The sequence below is a fragment of the Myxocyprinus asiaticus genome, chromosome 22 (assembly GCF_019703515.2).
Source record: "Myxocyprinus asiaticus isolate MX2 ecotype Aquarium Trade chromosome 22, UBuf_Myxa_2, whole genome shotgun sequence".
Classification (NCBI taxonomy): domain Eukaryota; kingdom Metazoa; phylum Chordata; class Actinopteri; order Cypriniformes; family Catostomidae; genus Myxocyprinus; species Myxocyprinus asiaticus.
Genome location: NC_059365.1, coordinates 24,067,858 through 24,084,048, shown reverse-complemented (window position 1 = coordinate 24,084,048; position 16,191 = coordinate 24,067,858). Strand labels below are relative to the sequence as shown.

Sequence of the window (16,191 nt, the reverse complement as noted above, 5' to 3'; positions counted from 1 at the left end):
AGCAGAGGCGCAAAAACCATACATGCAAGGTATGCAATGCATAGGGGCACCATGTAAAGGGGGGTGCCTGCGGCTCAATAAAGGTGGTGCAATGGGCCTCATCAACCCCTCCAACATCCACCACACACAATGCTTAAAATGGATGACACTCCCCCCCTCACTTGACAGATACATGGGGCTCAAAATTTTGTTCTGCATACCTGCTCGGAAATGTGTAGTTGTGCCCCTGATGTATGTGTGTGTGTGTGTGTGTGTGTGTGTGTGTGTGTGTGTGTGTGTGGGTGGGGGGGTTCCCTCATTGTAAACACATGTTCAATCACTGTAAACACATGTTCACTCACAGCCTCACACCAAATGGGTGTCAGAGCAACTGCTGTTTGCTACCTTTAGGTACATTATCTGTAGAATAAATATTAACAGGTGTGGATGTAAATTCATAAAAGATAATACTTCTTTTAAGACAGATAGTGCAAATAGCACAAACAAGAAAAACAAGAAAAATCTTACCCTTCACGAATAAATATATATCCCCCAAAGATTATAATGTTGTACCTAATAAAATATGACATCCCTTGAAACATTGAAAGTGCCAAGAAATACATTGCTCACAAACATGACACACATTTTCATTGAGAACACACTGTTTAGTTCATAGCATCTCAGGGTGCTGAGTCAGAAAGCCAGTGTAAAAGCAGTAGTGTGTATTTGTTGTACCTGAAAATGAGAGATTTGTATTTTACAAGCTACACTCTGAAAGTACTTTGCAATCACTCCCCCAATGTGAATACACATTACAATTTTGATATAAAGAATGACATGCAGACATAGCTGATTAGTTTGTTGTGGTTGGTGTCAGGAGAACCCCTCGGACCATCCGTTATCCAGCGTCTGGTATAGAGTTCTTCACCTCTGTCGCCAGCCAACAATATGTCCTTTAGTGATTCCTAAGGAATTATGAAAACATTTTTTAATAATAATTCAGACCTTATTGAACATATCAGAGCTTTAAACAAATAACTGTGCTGATGTTGTCTCAGGATGGCAAGCTATAGGTGTTGTAAAACAAAAACAAAAACAAAAACCAATCCTTCTACATGCATAAATGTATTCAACTTGTGTTACTGAATAAAAAAATAAAATAGAAATAGAAATCAAGTAGTTGTTGATTTTACATACTCAGATCACTGAATAATTATGAATTATAAAAAATAATTAAAATTGTACCACTTTCCTTTCAATTACTAGTAATTTTAAATGTGGTACCTATGGTTTTCTGGCTAAAATAATGTAAATTCAATCCATATAATGCGATTGCAAAACAATTTTTTTCATAATTAAAACAGGTTGTTTTAATGAAACCAATGAAATTGTTACATTTATTAAACCATGGCAAAGAGGAAATATTCACAGTTTTCCCCACTCTTGTGGTACCTGTGATTACTATGACTTTCCTACAAACATTAGAGTAAAAATATGTTTCTCTTAATTTTAAATTTCTCTTCAGAAAGTGTGGCTATCAGTCATTAGCATTAGCCTTGCAGATCTGCAAATGCCACACTTCATTATCAAAAACAAATCTCATAATATATTATGAGTTATAAAATGCCATGAGACATAGTAGAAAGTCTGCTTTACTTATTAAGTGTGGTCTGCTGAAATGCTGAAAATGTCCCTCTCGATGCACTAATGCAGTCACATTGCACAAAACAACATAACTATGCTTCTCAAGTCAGATCAGCACAGCGTATTATAATTAGTGGATTAAAAGCTCAATGTGATTGGATAAAGAGGACTTCTCTCAAAAAAAAATGCTATTTGTGAATCACAACCTGGCAGGAAGGTCTCAAAACTAGCCACACACAAATGCAAAGTGATCCGCACACATGTGACGATTTGCAAATGCAGATTCAACAATCCATTTATTAAAGTGATATGTATTTGTGTGGGCAATCAGGGAAATATCTGTTCTCTCACTTGTGTATTTATTAATTGTATTTTGAATTTAGGAATCGGATTTTGGGAATGTGAATTGTGCTGTGCATTTATGAATTGTATTTTGTATATATATATATATATATATATATTATTTTTGAGATCATTCTGGTTCCATATATTTCAACCCCGAGGAACTCTGATTTCCAACAAGATGAAGTGCAGAACTCGAGCTCTCTCCAGAAACATTGTTATACCAAGGGAAGTTTGAAACTCATGGAGAAGCTGATATTACACTGATGCTCCGAAGTAAAACTTATCTAAGATCTATTTAAGACTAATTTAAGATTACCTGGAAGCATCCGAGATAAAATTGCAATCAATAAAAACATTTTTTTTTTTAAATCCTACTGCCCTCTCTCACTCTCACTGGTCCCCTGTCCGTTGTTGCAGCCTCAACTTTAGGGAATCAGGGAAGTTTGTCCTTTTAAGTATTTTCCTCTTTGCATTAATTTACTAAGACATACAAGTCCTATGAAACATGTATATTGCTAAACTTAACTATGCTGATCTTCCCACATAGTCAAGAGAGTTAAATCACCAGCTTCTATGATCCTGAAATACAGTAAATACCTATTTCACTGCACAAAAGCCTACAGGAATCTTTACCTTTAATAATAAACGAATCACAATATCGTGCTGTTTTCTTTTCAAAGGCTAGGGTGTATTATTTAGGTTACCGTGGTCCTGGCTTCCACTAAGAGGAATAAACATTGCAGTTCCTTCACTGGCCAACAGGGGTCAACACAACGCCCACAGCACAGAGTAACTACTACCATGAACTGCCAAAACTCAACTGCCTTTGCTCCTCAGTTGTAAGCTCTGTTCTTTTCTTTCTTTTTAAAGAGAGAGACAAAATGTGCCTCTATTACATGAGAGATTTTGTTTGCAATGTACTGCTGATGCTGGAAACACACTGAAGCAAGAGTCAGTGTGTATACAAAGTTTTTTTTTTTTTAGCTGAAATTACAGGGAAGGCTATTAAGCTTAAGTCCAACAGTTATTAGCAGGGTTTATAGGTGGGCGATATGACCAAAATTCTGTATCACGGTATGAGTGAATTTATATAACGGTAACGGTATACTTCACAATATAGTTCCCCCCCCCCCCCCCCCCAAAAAAAATAAAATAAAAAATAAATACAAATCTTACATAACCACGTGATGTGGTGGGTGATATAAGCAAAAAAATATATAGGGGGATTCTTGAAAATTTTAGTCAATAATGATACATTCGGCATATTCTTCAGCCTACACATGTTGATGGAAAGCGATTAAAAATGTATTTTAAAAAAACTTACATTCCTTTTTTATTTAAAACGATGCCCAAAGTAGCCTAATGGTATGTCCATTGCAATGTAAAAACTTTATCATTAAATACATAATTATTAAAAATAATATTTGATCCGTTTTATCTACCCTGCATAATTTTTCAGTCCAAGCAAAAAATGAGGGTTCTCTGTAGTTTGATATAAGCATTTTCTTTGATTATGAAGGAAACCCATCCATCACATATTTGTTATGGATTTAGCCTTCCATTGGATACTAGAAACCTTTTTGCAACTAATGTACAGCCTACTAAACATAAATGCACTGTAAAAAAGGTGTTATTTAATTATTCATAATTTAATTTACCAGATCGTTTCTCTTTGTGTTTGCGGAAGTACAGATGCTGGTAGGGAACTTGGAGTCAACAACAGTAAATAACGGCAGCGGGGCCTTTAGTGGACTTTTAGTTTGCATGCAGCGTTTTATTAACAAGATCTTCCTCATTTTCTCATTGAATGTAAAGTGATTAGAACATTTGGTTCCATCAAATGAATAATTCCAAAATGATGTCTGTCATTTTGACACATGTGCCTTCTCTCTTTCTCTCTCTCACTTTCTCCCCGCATTCACTGTGTGCACTTGCTTCAGAAAGAGCGCTCTCATCCAAGAACGTGATAAAACAGCAGATATTTACTACTCCAGATATTTACATACTGTGATATAGTCGGTATAGAGAAATCTCTACTGGTACACTTTATACCGTCACCATGATATATATCTTCATATTTATACATATCGGCTATCGTCATTCCGTCCAGCCCTAGCAGTGTTTATTAAAAAATAAGTGTAATTACTGTAGATAGGTAACGTTTGTCAAGACAAACTCTGTTAGTCAAAGCTTTGTCTGAAAGTTTCAACTAGAAGGTTGAAATTTGATGTATATACAGACTTTAAAGTAAGACAAACAGCCAGCTAGCTAGGTAGATAGACAGAGAGACTAACAGATAGATAGTCAGTCAGACAGACAGACATATTTGTTTACATTTTGAGTTTGAATTCACGAACATTCCGTTGGTCCTTTTGAGTCTATAGGGTTTTTCAGATTTTTGATTGTCTAATCAGTAAACAGTTCAAACGTCTGTACTGAGTTTGACGGAAATAGCTTGAAAGCTCTAGAAGGAGTTACAGCTGATAATTTTAAACTTTGTTTAGGGATTTTAGAAAAACTTCAAACCATGTCTGTAGAATAACAGTATGTTGGCTTTAAGCAACCATAACAATCTTGTTATTTTCAAAATTGCTCCTATGTAAAAACTTTTACTTTTGCCACAACGTTATTAGGAATGTTATTTTACAGTGAACATTTGAATTGTAAAGTTTAAAATTAACATCAATTTTAGAATTTTAGTAGTGGATATGAACCCCTTTTGCTTTAATGACAACATGCATGCTGGCATGGAAAAAAAAAAATATGACATCATGCTACTAAACAAAAGAACTGTGATGTGCAATGAACTGAGGTGATATGATTTTCACAAAGGCGTTCTTACACAAAATATGGAGTTAACATTGTAGCCCACATTAAAGTGGGACAGCAACAGCTGCATCTTCTAAAATGTAATTTAAAATGACACATGCACAAAGATAATCTGAAAAAAATAAATAAAAAAAAATACAGTCATCAAATTTCAAGAGGCATAAAGAAATTTGTCTGTCTGCCTCTCTCTCTCTCTCTCTCTCTCTCTCTCTCTCTCTCTCTCTCTCTCTCTCTCTCTCTCGAAACTCTGCAGTCATTTTTGGCCCACCCACAAAAACCACAGAGTCTGGTTTCATTGCCCCCAGAGCTCCAAACCTGAGATACTTTGGACCTTGCAAAGCACATCAAGCCTGTCACCATTCCAGCTTTAGTCAAACCGCAAAATTAAAAAGAGTTTTATATCTCATGATACTCTTACATCTGAGGCAAGATGGAATTGTCAGAGCTCATCTTTGCATGAGTCTTTTTTTGACAAATTTTAGAGATCTTCTAATAGCAAGGCCCCATCACAAATGGCATAATATCAACCTGTTTCACAGTCCCTCGCCATGTGCAGCCGCGAACTGATATACGTGGCGATCTCCAGGCAATATGCTGCCACATGTTGGCCGTCAAATCCCCCTCTGTTTATGATTATTCACCAGGAACAGGTGCAGCCACGCTCGGGCAAATATCAAGTGAGAAAGAGAGACTTGCATTCCGCTGCCCTACCATATCCGCGGCCCCTCCCTCACTTTGCAGGCAGCCTGTCCAATGTAATAGAATCTGCTGACAGCAAATTGCTCACCTGTACATTTGAAGGGAAAAAGCACACTTTCAAAATGTCGCCCATCTGGCACAGGTAAGTTGCCGACACTTGCACGAATGCTAGTGCAGATGCCATGAAGAAATGTTTATCTGGTAAAACTGAAGGGGAGGAAAAGTTGGGTACAATCTAATAATAATATTATTATATTTTGAAGTGGTCTCAGACTTTGCATTGCCCTTAAGCCTATTTCTTTATTTACTTATGCATTAAACATGATTAAAGTCATTGACTGCATCCTTAATCGCATACTTCTGCACAATATTTTTCCACTTTTAGTAGTGTGGTAGTGTGCTCACACTGAAAATGAAACAAAGAGTGCTAATGCTGCCTACACGTGCTATCGTAATTATCATAAATATGAGTTTTTCACTCAGAAGTTGCATGTGAACAACCCCTTGAGTCGTATTTATGACTGGGAGTTTCCGAGATGGGAGGAGTTGTAAACTTTCAACATGGTGGAGGAGAGTACGGTTTTTGTAGTGAATGACAGGTTTTATTAATTTTTAATTATTCTAAATAGGGCTAATTGTTAGCGCTTGCCATTTCGGTTATATTAATTTAAGTATATCAGCAAACATTTGATGCATGTTGTACATTTTTACATCGTAAAAATAGCTTGTATTTGACCCAAATTCCATTAATGTCAGCAAGATAATGGAGTAATATGTATTATGGTGTATTATGGTGTCAAAATAAAAGTTCCTCAAGAAATATGTATGAATGAACCTGTCGTTGTCCATGTTTCCTGATCTTTCTGACAACAAAAGCACTTGAACGTGACGTACTCGTAATTATCACTTCAGAAGCTGAAAGTAGGATAATTCTGATAGCACATGAAGGCAGTATATGAGTACATGGATGACGTATTTCTTCAACCGAGTGATGAATGTTGGACACTTCACGCATTTAGCAGTCACGCCTTGTCCTACGTATTGGAAGGGGCGGGTTATCTGACAAAACAATTGTAATAAATCGTGAATGTAGCAACTAGTGAACTTCTGTGAAGACAGCACCTTGCAAATGTGAGTTGAAAGTTTTACCATCACCCCATGCTGCATGATATGTACTTTACTTGAGATACAGTGATGGACTGAGGTTAAAGCTAGTGGCAACACATCATGTGAGTTTGAAACATCACTTCCATCAACTGAAAAAAGGTGAATGCTTCCGAGTAGTAAAAAAACACTAGTGTTTCATTTGAGATGATAATTTTAAAATTCATACACGAAATGGCCGAGTGCATAGTGTAAGTGCACAGTGTATAGTGTGTCATTTGGGACACAGCTAATGTATGTAATGTAATTTGTAGTTTTACTCTACATTATGGACGATTTGACCATATATAACTATGAAGTTAGATATATTCTGTACATACTGTAGCAGCGGTAGTCAGTCCTACTCTTGGAAATTTCTGGTGAATTTAGTTTAAACTCCAATCACAAACACCTGAACCGGCTAATCAAGGTCTTTGAGTTTATTTGAAAATTACAGACAGGTGTGCCAGAGCAGGGTTGGAGCTGAACTGTGCAGAATGATAGATTTCCAGGACCATGATTGAGCAATCCTGTTGTGGAGTATATCATGATATAGCCTAATCCAATGTTTTTAATGATCAGTCTATTCCGTGTAATCTTCCTTAAATTTAACAGTCTGCCTTGATTGACTCTAGTCAATCAAGATAATGAGCACAAAAAGTGCTTAGTCATACACTCTTGTAGTCCAAAAAAAAAAAAAAAAACATTTGATGGTAGAATAGTGGAAAAGACAGACTTGGAGAAATCTATCTCTGGACGCACATCAAGGATATATGTATATCTCCCATAAATTACCTTAATGGTAGAGGATGCACTGGTACTCTTTTAATGACATACTCCTTCATTCAGCCTTAATTAACTGTGCTCCACACTGAACTTCACTCAATCAGTCATGTTTTGTTAAAGTTTGGCAGGGTTTGGAACAGGCCTCGTCGTGGAAATGATAATCAAACTGGAAGAGACCACCAAATGTCCACAAAGAAAGTGTTTGATGGACACTGATGAAAGTCATTTACTCATTTTGGGTAAATTTAGGCCAATAATATGTGAATACAAACTTTAGTGGTGTGCCTATTTAAAAGAGTTCAACTTTGACCATTCATGCATTTTTACCCCTAGTGACAAGGTAGAAAATTACTACTTTTATGCTTTTAATTGCACTTAATTGGCTCATGAGGACATATTCTAATTATTAATTTGAAAGTGTTAGCCACTCATAATGTCAAAATCCCTCAGCAAACTTTACAGCAATGTCGTGAACACCTACCAATCTCTTCAATGACTGACACATAATACTGAATAGAAAACATTTAAATACCAAAGTATCTCTCTTTCACCCATGACAAAAATATTGCTTGTTGCCCTTTTCCTGGTCTGACAAGAGCCCTTTTCCCCTGTTGCTCTCACATTCCTGTAATAAATCCCTGAGCTTTTCAGCCACTGCCAAAAATATTCTGGCAATCTGCATATTGTTACTGTCACACTACTGCACAGCCATATCCCTGCTTCATTATTTCACTTAGCCAAATCTCCCCCCACCAGCCAACGTCAAAGTTATACAGACATTTTAATGAATTGTCAGCAGCTAATATTCATAAGATATTGAGCCTGCAGATCGCGCATACAAAAGGACCTAATTAACAGCATGTCCAATCTCTTGTGTAAATCGGTTGTCACCTCCTTAACTTTCATTGACTGCTTGTGTGTGCTGGATGATTGATGGGCCATCAATGCTGGATTGTGGGATTATGTGACTCCTATATAGAAAAGCAAGTGTACTTACCATGTAAAGACTAAACATCAGCCTTCCCCGCACTGATTAAGTACATTATGTAAAAGTTTGTTTCAGTCCTCGAATCTGATTGAACGAGAGGCATTCCAAGAGTGCTGATAGCTCACAACATCAGCACTAGGACTCTGTACTGTTTGTATCACCCCGCTTGTGTTTGTGGCATTCCAAACATGTAAGAGAAGCTAGATGTGTGATTTTCCATTCATCCTTGTGACATTAAAGATTTAAGACCGTCTTGTGTGTGCTATGAGCGAGTTGAGCTTGCTTTGACAAACTGTGTGTTGTCATTCAATGCACAAATTTCTTTGAAGTCATCCGGAATTGTTTCCACTCCATGATAGCTCGGATTACTACTGCACTATGGCTGAGAAATAGAGTTAAACTAGGAGTTTAAACAGAACTGCCATTCACAGCTGAGAGACGCGACAGACAGAAATACCTTGTTAGAAACATCCCATGCTATCATTACTAGTTCTAAAGTGCGGTTTCAAATTAGTAACTGAGGCTTGGGCTTATCTTTCAAACTAGCAACAGCAGATCCTGAGTCCGTGGCATAAGAAAGTAGTTCCACACACAAGCAGTTGTTTGGGACAGTCCTTAATTTTTCCCTGCTTATTTATTTACTTATTTGTTGAACTGTTGTATGTAATATCACACTCACAATAGTGCTGTATTGTCCATCTATTAGCATGGCTGTGATTAACTCATGCACTCTTCCTTATGTGATATTGCTTTATTATTAAATTACATGATAAAAGAACATCAATACCTATGTGAACAAATCGAACCTATAAATATGAACATTCTAATTCCATGTTCCCCAGAATACAATGCAGATAAACAAGACTAACACTGGAGAAAAGGCCATGCAAGAGCGGAGACAGTTAAGTACTGACTCAATAAGAAACTGCATTTAAACACTTGAAACTTCTCATAATACCTCTTCTTACATTTGCAACGACACAATTAAATGAGCAGTTTTGCACTACAAAGCCAAAACACAGTAACTCTGCTAACACTGAAACTGAGAAAAGTAGCTTCAGTTTTTTTGATTGTCCTGCCAAATGTGGATGATTAAATAGTTTCATATTTGAGCTAAACACCTGTCACAATATAAATCATAGTCTAAGATAACCAATTCCAGCCAAAACTCAATTGTGACAAAATGTGTAGTTACTGTGTTTTGCATTTGCAGTGCAGAGTTGATTTATTATTATTATTATTATTATTATTATTATTTATTTACTTATTGCATATTTTTCCTCTAATACACAGATAATTTGTTAAGAATTCTTTTGCCAGTCAAAGACATATTGAAGGATGGTAGTTATAGCTGTGATGAACTCATTAGAGTCCATTATGTCAAATGATGTCTGAATATAGGTAGATGAATATGAAAGCTAGGCAAGGGTTGTAGGGGAAGGTCACCCCATAAAAAGGTGGAGTGCAGGCTTTAAATCACCCCCTAATTGTTAGCTGTCTTTTATCCTAGATCCTTGGAGGTCATCATATGAATGCGGACAGCTGTCTCATAACTAATGAATATCCATTCCAGTCTTCTCTCCTCCAACAAAGCACCTCCTCACACCTGGCTCTGAACGGAAGGTCAAGCAGCAGATCACAGGTGGAAAGCAGAAAAAGAGAGAGGGGGGTGGGATAGAAGAGAACGAAAGAAAGCTAACCAGGGTTGTCCTACTAGTTAGCTTAGGTAGTGCTTTGATTTGATATGTGTCAGGGTCACATTGCACTCCTGTTAAGTTATAATAAATAGGCAGGAGATGGATTTCAGTATTACTATGTCAGAACTATTCATTTAAAAGGAAAAAGAAAGAATAACAGGGGTCTGATTACTCTCATCCATTCGGCCCAGCTAAAAGCAGAGCTGGAAAAATAAAATGTACTCTAACTTTTGCTCCAATGAACACATGTGGATTCTCAGCCCAATGAGAAATAGAATGACTGCAGTAAGCCTCTGAATTGGCTTCATGGTAAAATCCTCACATTACTGAATGAATCCTTGGGAGATGCGATATTGTGTCTCCACCTGGCAATTTAGCCCAATCCTGACTGCAATCAGCCGCTGAATTTTCATTCTTAGCACAAGAAGTCATTCGGCACTTCTTCAAATAGGATATCTTGTAATAATGGCAGGGGACATTCCGGTTATGAAAGAGGTGAAAGGCATGGAGCCATTTAAGCAGAAAATATGCTGACATGCTGTAATTTTAACAACAACCTTCCTTCTATTGTACTGCATGCTAGCTTGGTTGCTAGTTTCCTGTTAATGAACCTGTGGTTTGGAGTGGCAAGTCTGAGCAAGTAGGCAAACAACTGGTAGTGTGACTGATTTTCCAAGCAGCAAAATCTAAAAACCCTTGGGAGGAGAAGGAGGAGACACAACTGAGACTCCAGAGAGATAAAACGAATACTGCTGTGTGTGGTGGAACAATAGAAATGCTTTTTTTATCTACACCGTCTAACTGTCTATCTGTGGATGCCCCAGTACTTTCAATCTTACTGCCTTTGTTTTTCTCATTACAATCTATCATTTCCCTATTTGTTCCCTTCCTCTACTTGTTCTGGAATGATCTTCATTAACAACCCCTCTATACTGCTCTACAAAGGCAAAAAACAAAAATTACACAAACACCGAAAGTGAGAAAAATGGCTTCAAGTTTATTTGGTTTTTGTTGTTGGGTGTTTCTTCAACACAGGTAGTTGTAGTTGTAGTTGGTTGTTTCACATGCTCACTAGTTGTACAATGTCCAACAGTGTATGTACATGCATCACAGGAGATTATTATCATTTTTGTCATTTTTCAGAAAGGTATGAAAATTCCCACCCAAGGTCATTTCTATAAGGAAAGAGTTAGGATGATTGGAATTAATACGAATGTAGAGATATTTAGATAATTTGGTATGAGCCCCGTTCTAAAGTTCAGAGCTCAGATTCTTGCGAAGATGGCAGGGGAGAGGAGCTTACCCCTACGACAGGAAGGGACCTAAACAGGGGGGGAGGTGAAAACTACAAGGCATTACAAGCGATCAAGGCAGCTTTGTGAGCTTATAAAGCAGAGGCTGGATTGTGATTGGATGAGATGCCTGATTGAAGGAAAGCGTAAAGACCACGAGTCTTCCTGCTAGAACTACCGCTTACATTTCCACCACATCTTAAATTCTGTATTGTCTTTAATAGAGTTCTGATGTGGAAATGACAGTGATGAAAATAAAAAGTTTTTGAAAAACATCAGCCGACTCCTTTGTCTTTTTACTGCAAATTTCATAGCACACATTCTGTGTATTATAAATGCACACACCTAAATAATATTTTCACACATTTTGAAATATTTGGCAAAATTACAGCTTGATTGGAAATGATGCCTAATAAACGTATTCTGCACCCAGGTGATTTACCTTGAGGTTGTTCATAACTTCAAAATATTTATCACATGAATTCATTAATTCACCTCTATATGTTAAAAACAAAGAAAGTACTCCAGGTGACAATGGCATAATAAATGTGGTATTATCAGGACATCTGGTCACCCTGTGTGTGGTGCAAAAAGGAAGTTAAAGGTTTTAAGGTTAATGCTCTAACAAGTTTTAAATTGTTTTTGCTTGAATTCCTCATTTGTAAGTCTCTTTGGATAAAAACGTCTGCTAAATGAATAAATGTAAATGTTAGTCAACAAAACCTACCTTCCTACCCTAAGCCCTAAACATAAATGTAACCAATAGTGTCATGAAAAACAAATGTAAGATTAAAAACAGATGAGGTTTTTAAGTTAATGCTCTGTCGAGTTTTAAATAAACAAAAGCTACCTCCCTACCCTAAACCTTAAACCTAACTGATAGTGTCATAAAAGTAAATGTGAGATAAGAAATGCAATTGCAGAAGCAACCTTGTAACTTGGTTGTGTTTCTGTGACATGTTTGGCTCACATGTCGACTTGTGTGCTCTTAAGGACTCCAGGTATCAATGGCATAATAAATTGCATATCCAATATAAATGTGTGTTTTCAATTCCAGTTCTGGGGACCGTCAGCACTGTACTGTATATTTTTGATGTCTCCAATAAGGGAGACATCCAAATTGTGCACTGTGGGTCACCTGGACTGGAATGAAAACCACTGGTCTAAGAAACCCGATTTTGGTAATAACAATATACCCCACCACTGCAAAACCTCTGCATCTTTCTTTTTTCTCACAGTTTTTTTTTTTTTTTTTTTTAACCTAATGTCTGTTAACACCTTGACAGTCTGTTTCCCATTGCACAACAACGGAGAGACAAACTGCATTACTCACACTTTGCTTTGCCAGAGACTCGCACTGTCAGGTTGAAGCTAATGGAACTCGATTTGCAGGGGTTTGGCCAAAGCCACAGAATGACAGCCAACAGAGGGTCAACACTGAGATGGATTGAGTGTGTTTGTAAGCAAGAGATCAGAGGAGGATTTTGTTTGGGGAGGTAGATGGTAGGAGTTTCTTTAATGCTCCAGCCTTGAGTGGAAGATGGCAGGCAGAGTCTTCAGCTCTGTGCCTGTGGAGTGATTGATATGAAAAGAACACCAGAAGCACCACGGGGGCGACTCCCCCAGCCCTCGCCCACGCTACATGCACTGTTTCCCCTCTGCAGTCCGTCGGGCTGCCCCCTCTGGCCGACAGTGATGGAGAGGAAGGGCTGGTGTGGGGAGCAGGGGGATGATGGCAGTGCATTGCTGCTCTGCCCCTGAGGACAGGCCTCCCTTCATCCTCCATCACAGCAGGCTCTCTTCTCACCTCATCATTCCATCTCTCTATCTACTCATCCATCTACCTATCATATAATCCAGAGGTTTACGGAGTGACAAGGTTGTAATTATGCATTGAAAATAGGAGGTGGATGCTCTCTCCAAGAAATCACCATCATTATCTTCATCATTAAGATGATTTAGCATCATAAGAGTTTATCCAATAAACCATCTTGGAGAATATGCCCCAAATTGGCAATGATGCCATGTTTTTTGTGCATATTACCTAGATCGAAAATGTATGATTTAGAGCCATCTAAATGCTAGTTTATTCCTAAAAGTAATCTTAGAATTTTATAATTTATAATTCAAGTTTACAGTCTCAGTCTTTCCATAGTTCTGAGGTGAAGTGTCTACTGTGTGGCTAGGGTGACCAGATGATCATGACGAAAAATCGGGATGCAACAGAACCCCCACCAAATGTACCTATTTATTCAATTACCTGTCAAATATTATATCAGCTGATATAAGTGAAAGTTTTGCACAAACTTGTGTCAAATACTTAATTAAACATTATCATATATATATATATATATATATATATATACAGGTGCATCTCAATAAATTAGAATGTCGTGGAAAAGTTCATTTATTTCAGTAACTCAGCTCAAATTGTGAAACTCGTGTATTAAATAAATTCAATGCACACAGACTGAAGTAGTTTAAGTCTTTGGTTCTTTTAATTGTGATGATTTTGGCTCACATTTAACAAAAACCCACCAATTCACTATCTCAACAAATTAGAATATGGTGACATGCCAATCAGCTAATCAACTCAAAACACCTGCAAAGGTTTCCTGAGCCTTCAAAATGGTCTCTCAGTTTGGTTCACTAGGCTACACAATCATGGGGAAGACTGCTGATCTGACAGTTGTCCAGAAGACAATCATTGACACCCTTCACAAGGAGGGTAAGCCACAAACATTCATTGCCAAAGAAGCTGGCTGTTCACAGAGTGCTGTATCCAAGCATGTTAACAGAAAGTTGAGTGGAAGCAAAAAGTGTTGAAGAAAAAGATGCACAACCAACCGAGAGAACCGCAGCCTTATGATTGTCCAGCAAAATCGATTCAAGAATTTGGGTGAACTTCACAAGCAATGGACTGAGGCTGGGGTCAAGGCATCAAGAGCCACCACACACAGACGTGTCAAGGAATTTGGCTACAGTATTCCTCTTGTTAAGCCACTCCTGAACCACAGACAACATCAGAGGCGTCTTACCTGGGCTAAGGAGAAGAAGAACTGGACTGTTGCCCAGTGTTCCAAAGTCCTCTTTTCAGATGAGAGCAAGTTTTGTATTTCATTGGGAAACCAAGGTCCTAGAGTCTGAAGGAAGGGTGGAGAAGCTCATAGCCCAAGTTGCTTGAAGTCCAGTGTTAAGTTTCCACAGTCTGTGATGATTTGAGGTGCAATGTCATCTGCTGGTGTTGGTCCATTGTGTTTTTTGAAAAGCAAAGTCACTGCACCCGTTTACCAAGAAATTGTGGAGCACTTCATGCTTCCTTTTGCTGACCAGCTTTTTAAAGATGCTGATTTCATTTTCCAGCAGGATTTGGCACCTGCCCACACTGCCAAAAGCACCAAAAGTTGGTTAAATGACCATGGTGTTGGTGTGCTTGACTGGCCAGCAAACTCACCAGACCTGAACCCCATAGAGAATCTATGGGGTATTGTCAAGAGGAAAATGAGAAACAAGAGACCAAAAAATGCAGATGAGCTGAAGGCCACTGTCAAAGAAACCTGGGCTTCCATACCACCACAGCAGTGCCACAAACTGATCACCTCCATGCCACGCCGAATTGAGGCAGTAATTAAAGCAAAAGAAGCCCCTACCAAGTATTGAGTACATATACAGTAAATGAACGTACTTTCCAGAAGGCCAACAATTCACTAAAAATGTTTTTTTTTATTGGTCTTATGATGTATTCTAATTTTTTGAGATAGTGAATTGGTGGGTTTTTGTTAAATGTGAGCCAAAATCATCACAATTAAAAGAACCAAAGACTTAAACTACTTCAGTCTGTGTGCACTGAATTTATTTAATACACGAGTTTCACAATTTGAGTTGAATTACTGAAATAAATGAACTTTTAGACGACATTCTAATTTATTGAGATGCACCTGTGTATATATATATATAAGAAATTGAGTAGGGAACTTATGACAGATCAGTACATGAAAAACACTGAATATCATGCCGAATTTACACAGACAATAAATGCAGACATATGCACAGCTTAAATGTGTCCCAAATTTAATTTAAAGATGCACTTTATACATTAAATGTATCAAAGCCATGTCAGAGGAGAGGATGTAGTAGGCTATATGAAGAGGACACATATTATTTTGCCATTTGATTACCTGGACTTGTACTGTATGCTCCTATTATCATTCATTCCTCCCTATTTTTTGGCTTCTAGCTGGAGAGGAGACTTTCTTATGGGCACACAGCAGCAGAGGTGTGAGGGGGCGCTGAGGGGGAAAGTTTAGCACAGGCTGGGATCTGCTCAGAGAAAGTAGAGCTGATTCTGACTGCGGAAATTAATGATTATTTTGTTACTCTGCCATTCTTTCTCATGACAGAAACAGCACGAACCACAGCAATGACAGTTTTGTTAAACATTCAGGCTAAGGCTGATTATCTGGACAAAAGGTGTCCTGATGGAGGTACAGCTCATAAAATCTGTACGGTCCCAGTTTTATCAGAACATCTGGTCACCCTATTTGTGGTGCTAAAAGCAAGTTAAAGGTTTTAAGGTTAATGCTCTATCAAGTTTTAAATCGTTTTTGATTTAATTCCTCATTTGTAAGTCTCTTTATATAAAATTGTCTGCTAAATGAATAAATGTAAATATGAATGTAAATATTAAGTCAACACAGAAAGCAAACCTTGCTCAAGCCATTTATGGGCTCTTTAAGCTCTCCCACTCTGTGTGGGATTCCTTGAATCAGCAAATGGAACCTTGCGATAG

General features: G+C 37.8%; 1 protein-coding gene across 1 annotated transcript in view; it reads right to left on the bottom strand.

The window, feature by feature from the left end:
- Window positions 1–845: 845 nt before the first annotated feature.
- LOC127412968 (protocadherin-1-like) overlaps window positions 846–16,191 on the bottom strand; it is a 240,555-nt gene continuing 225,209 nt past the window's right edge. Inside the window, exon 5 of the mRNA XM_051649710.1 lies at window positions 846–944. Within this exon, the coding sequence (XP_051505670.1) occupies window positions 904–944 (41 nt within the window). The 3' untranslated portion in view covers window positions 846–903. The remainder of the gene's footprint in view (window positions 945–16,191) is intronic.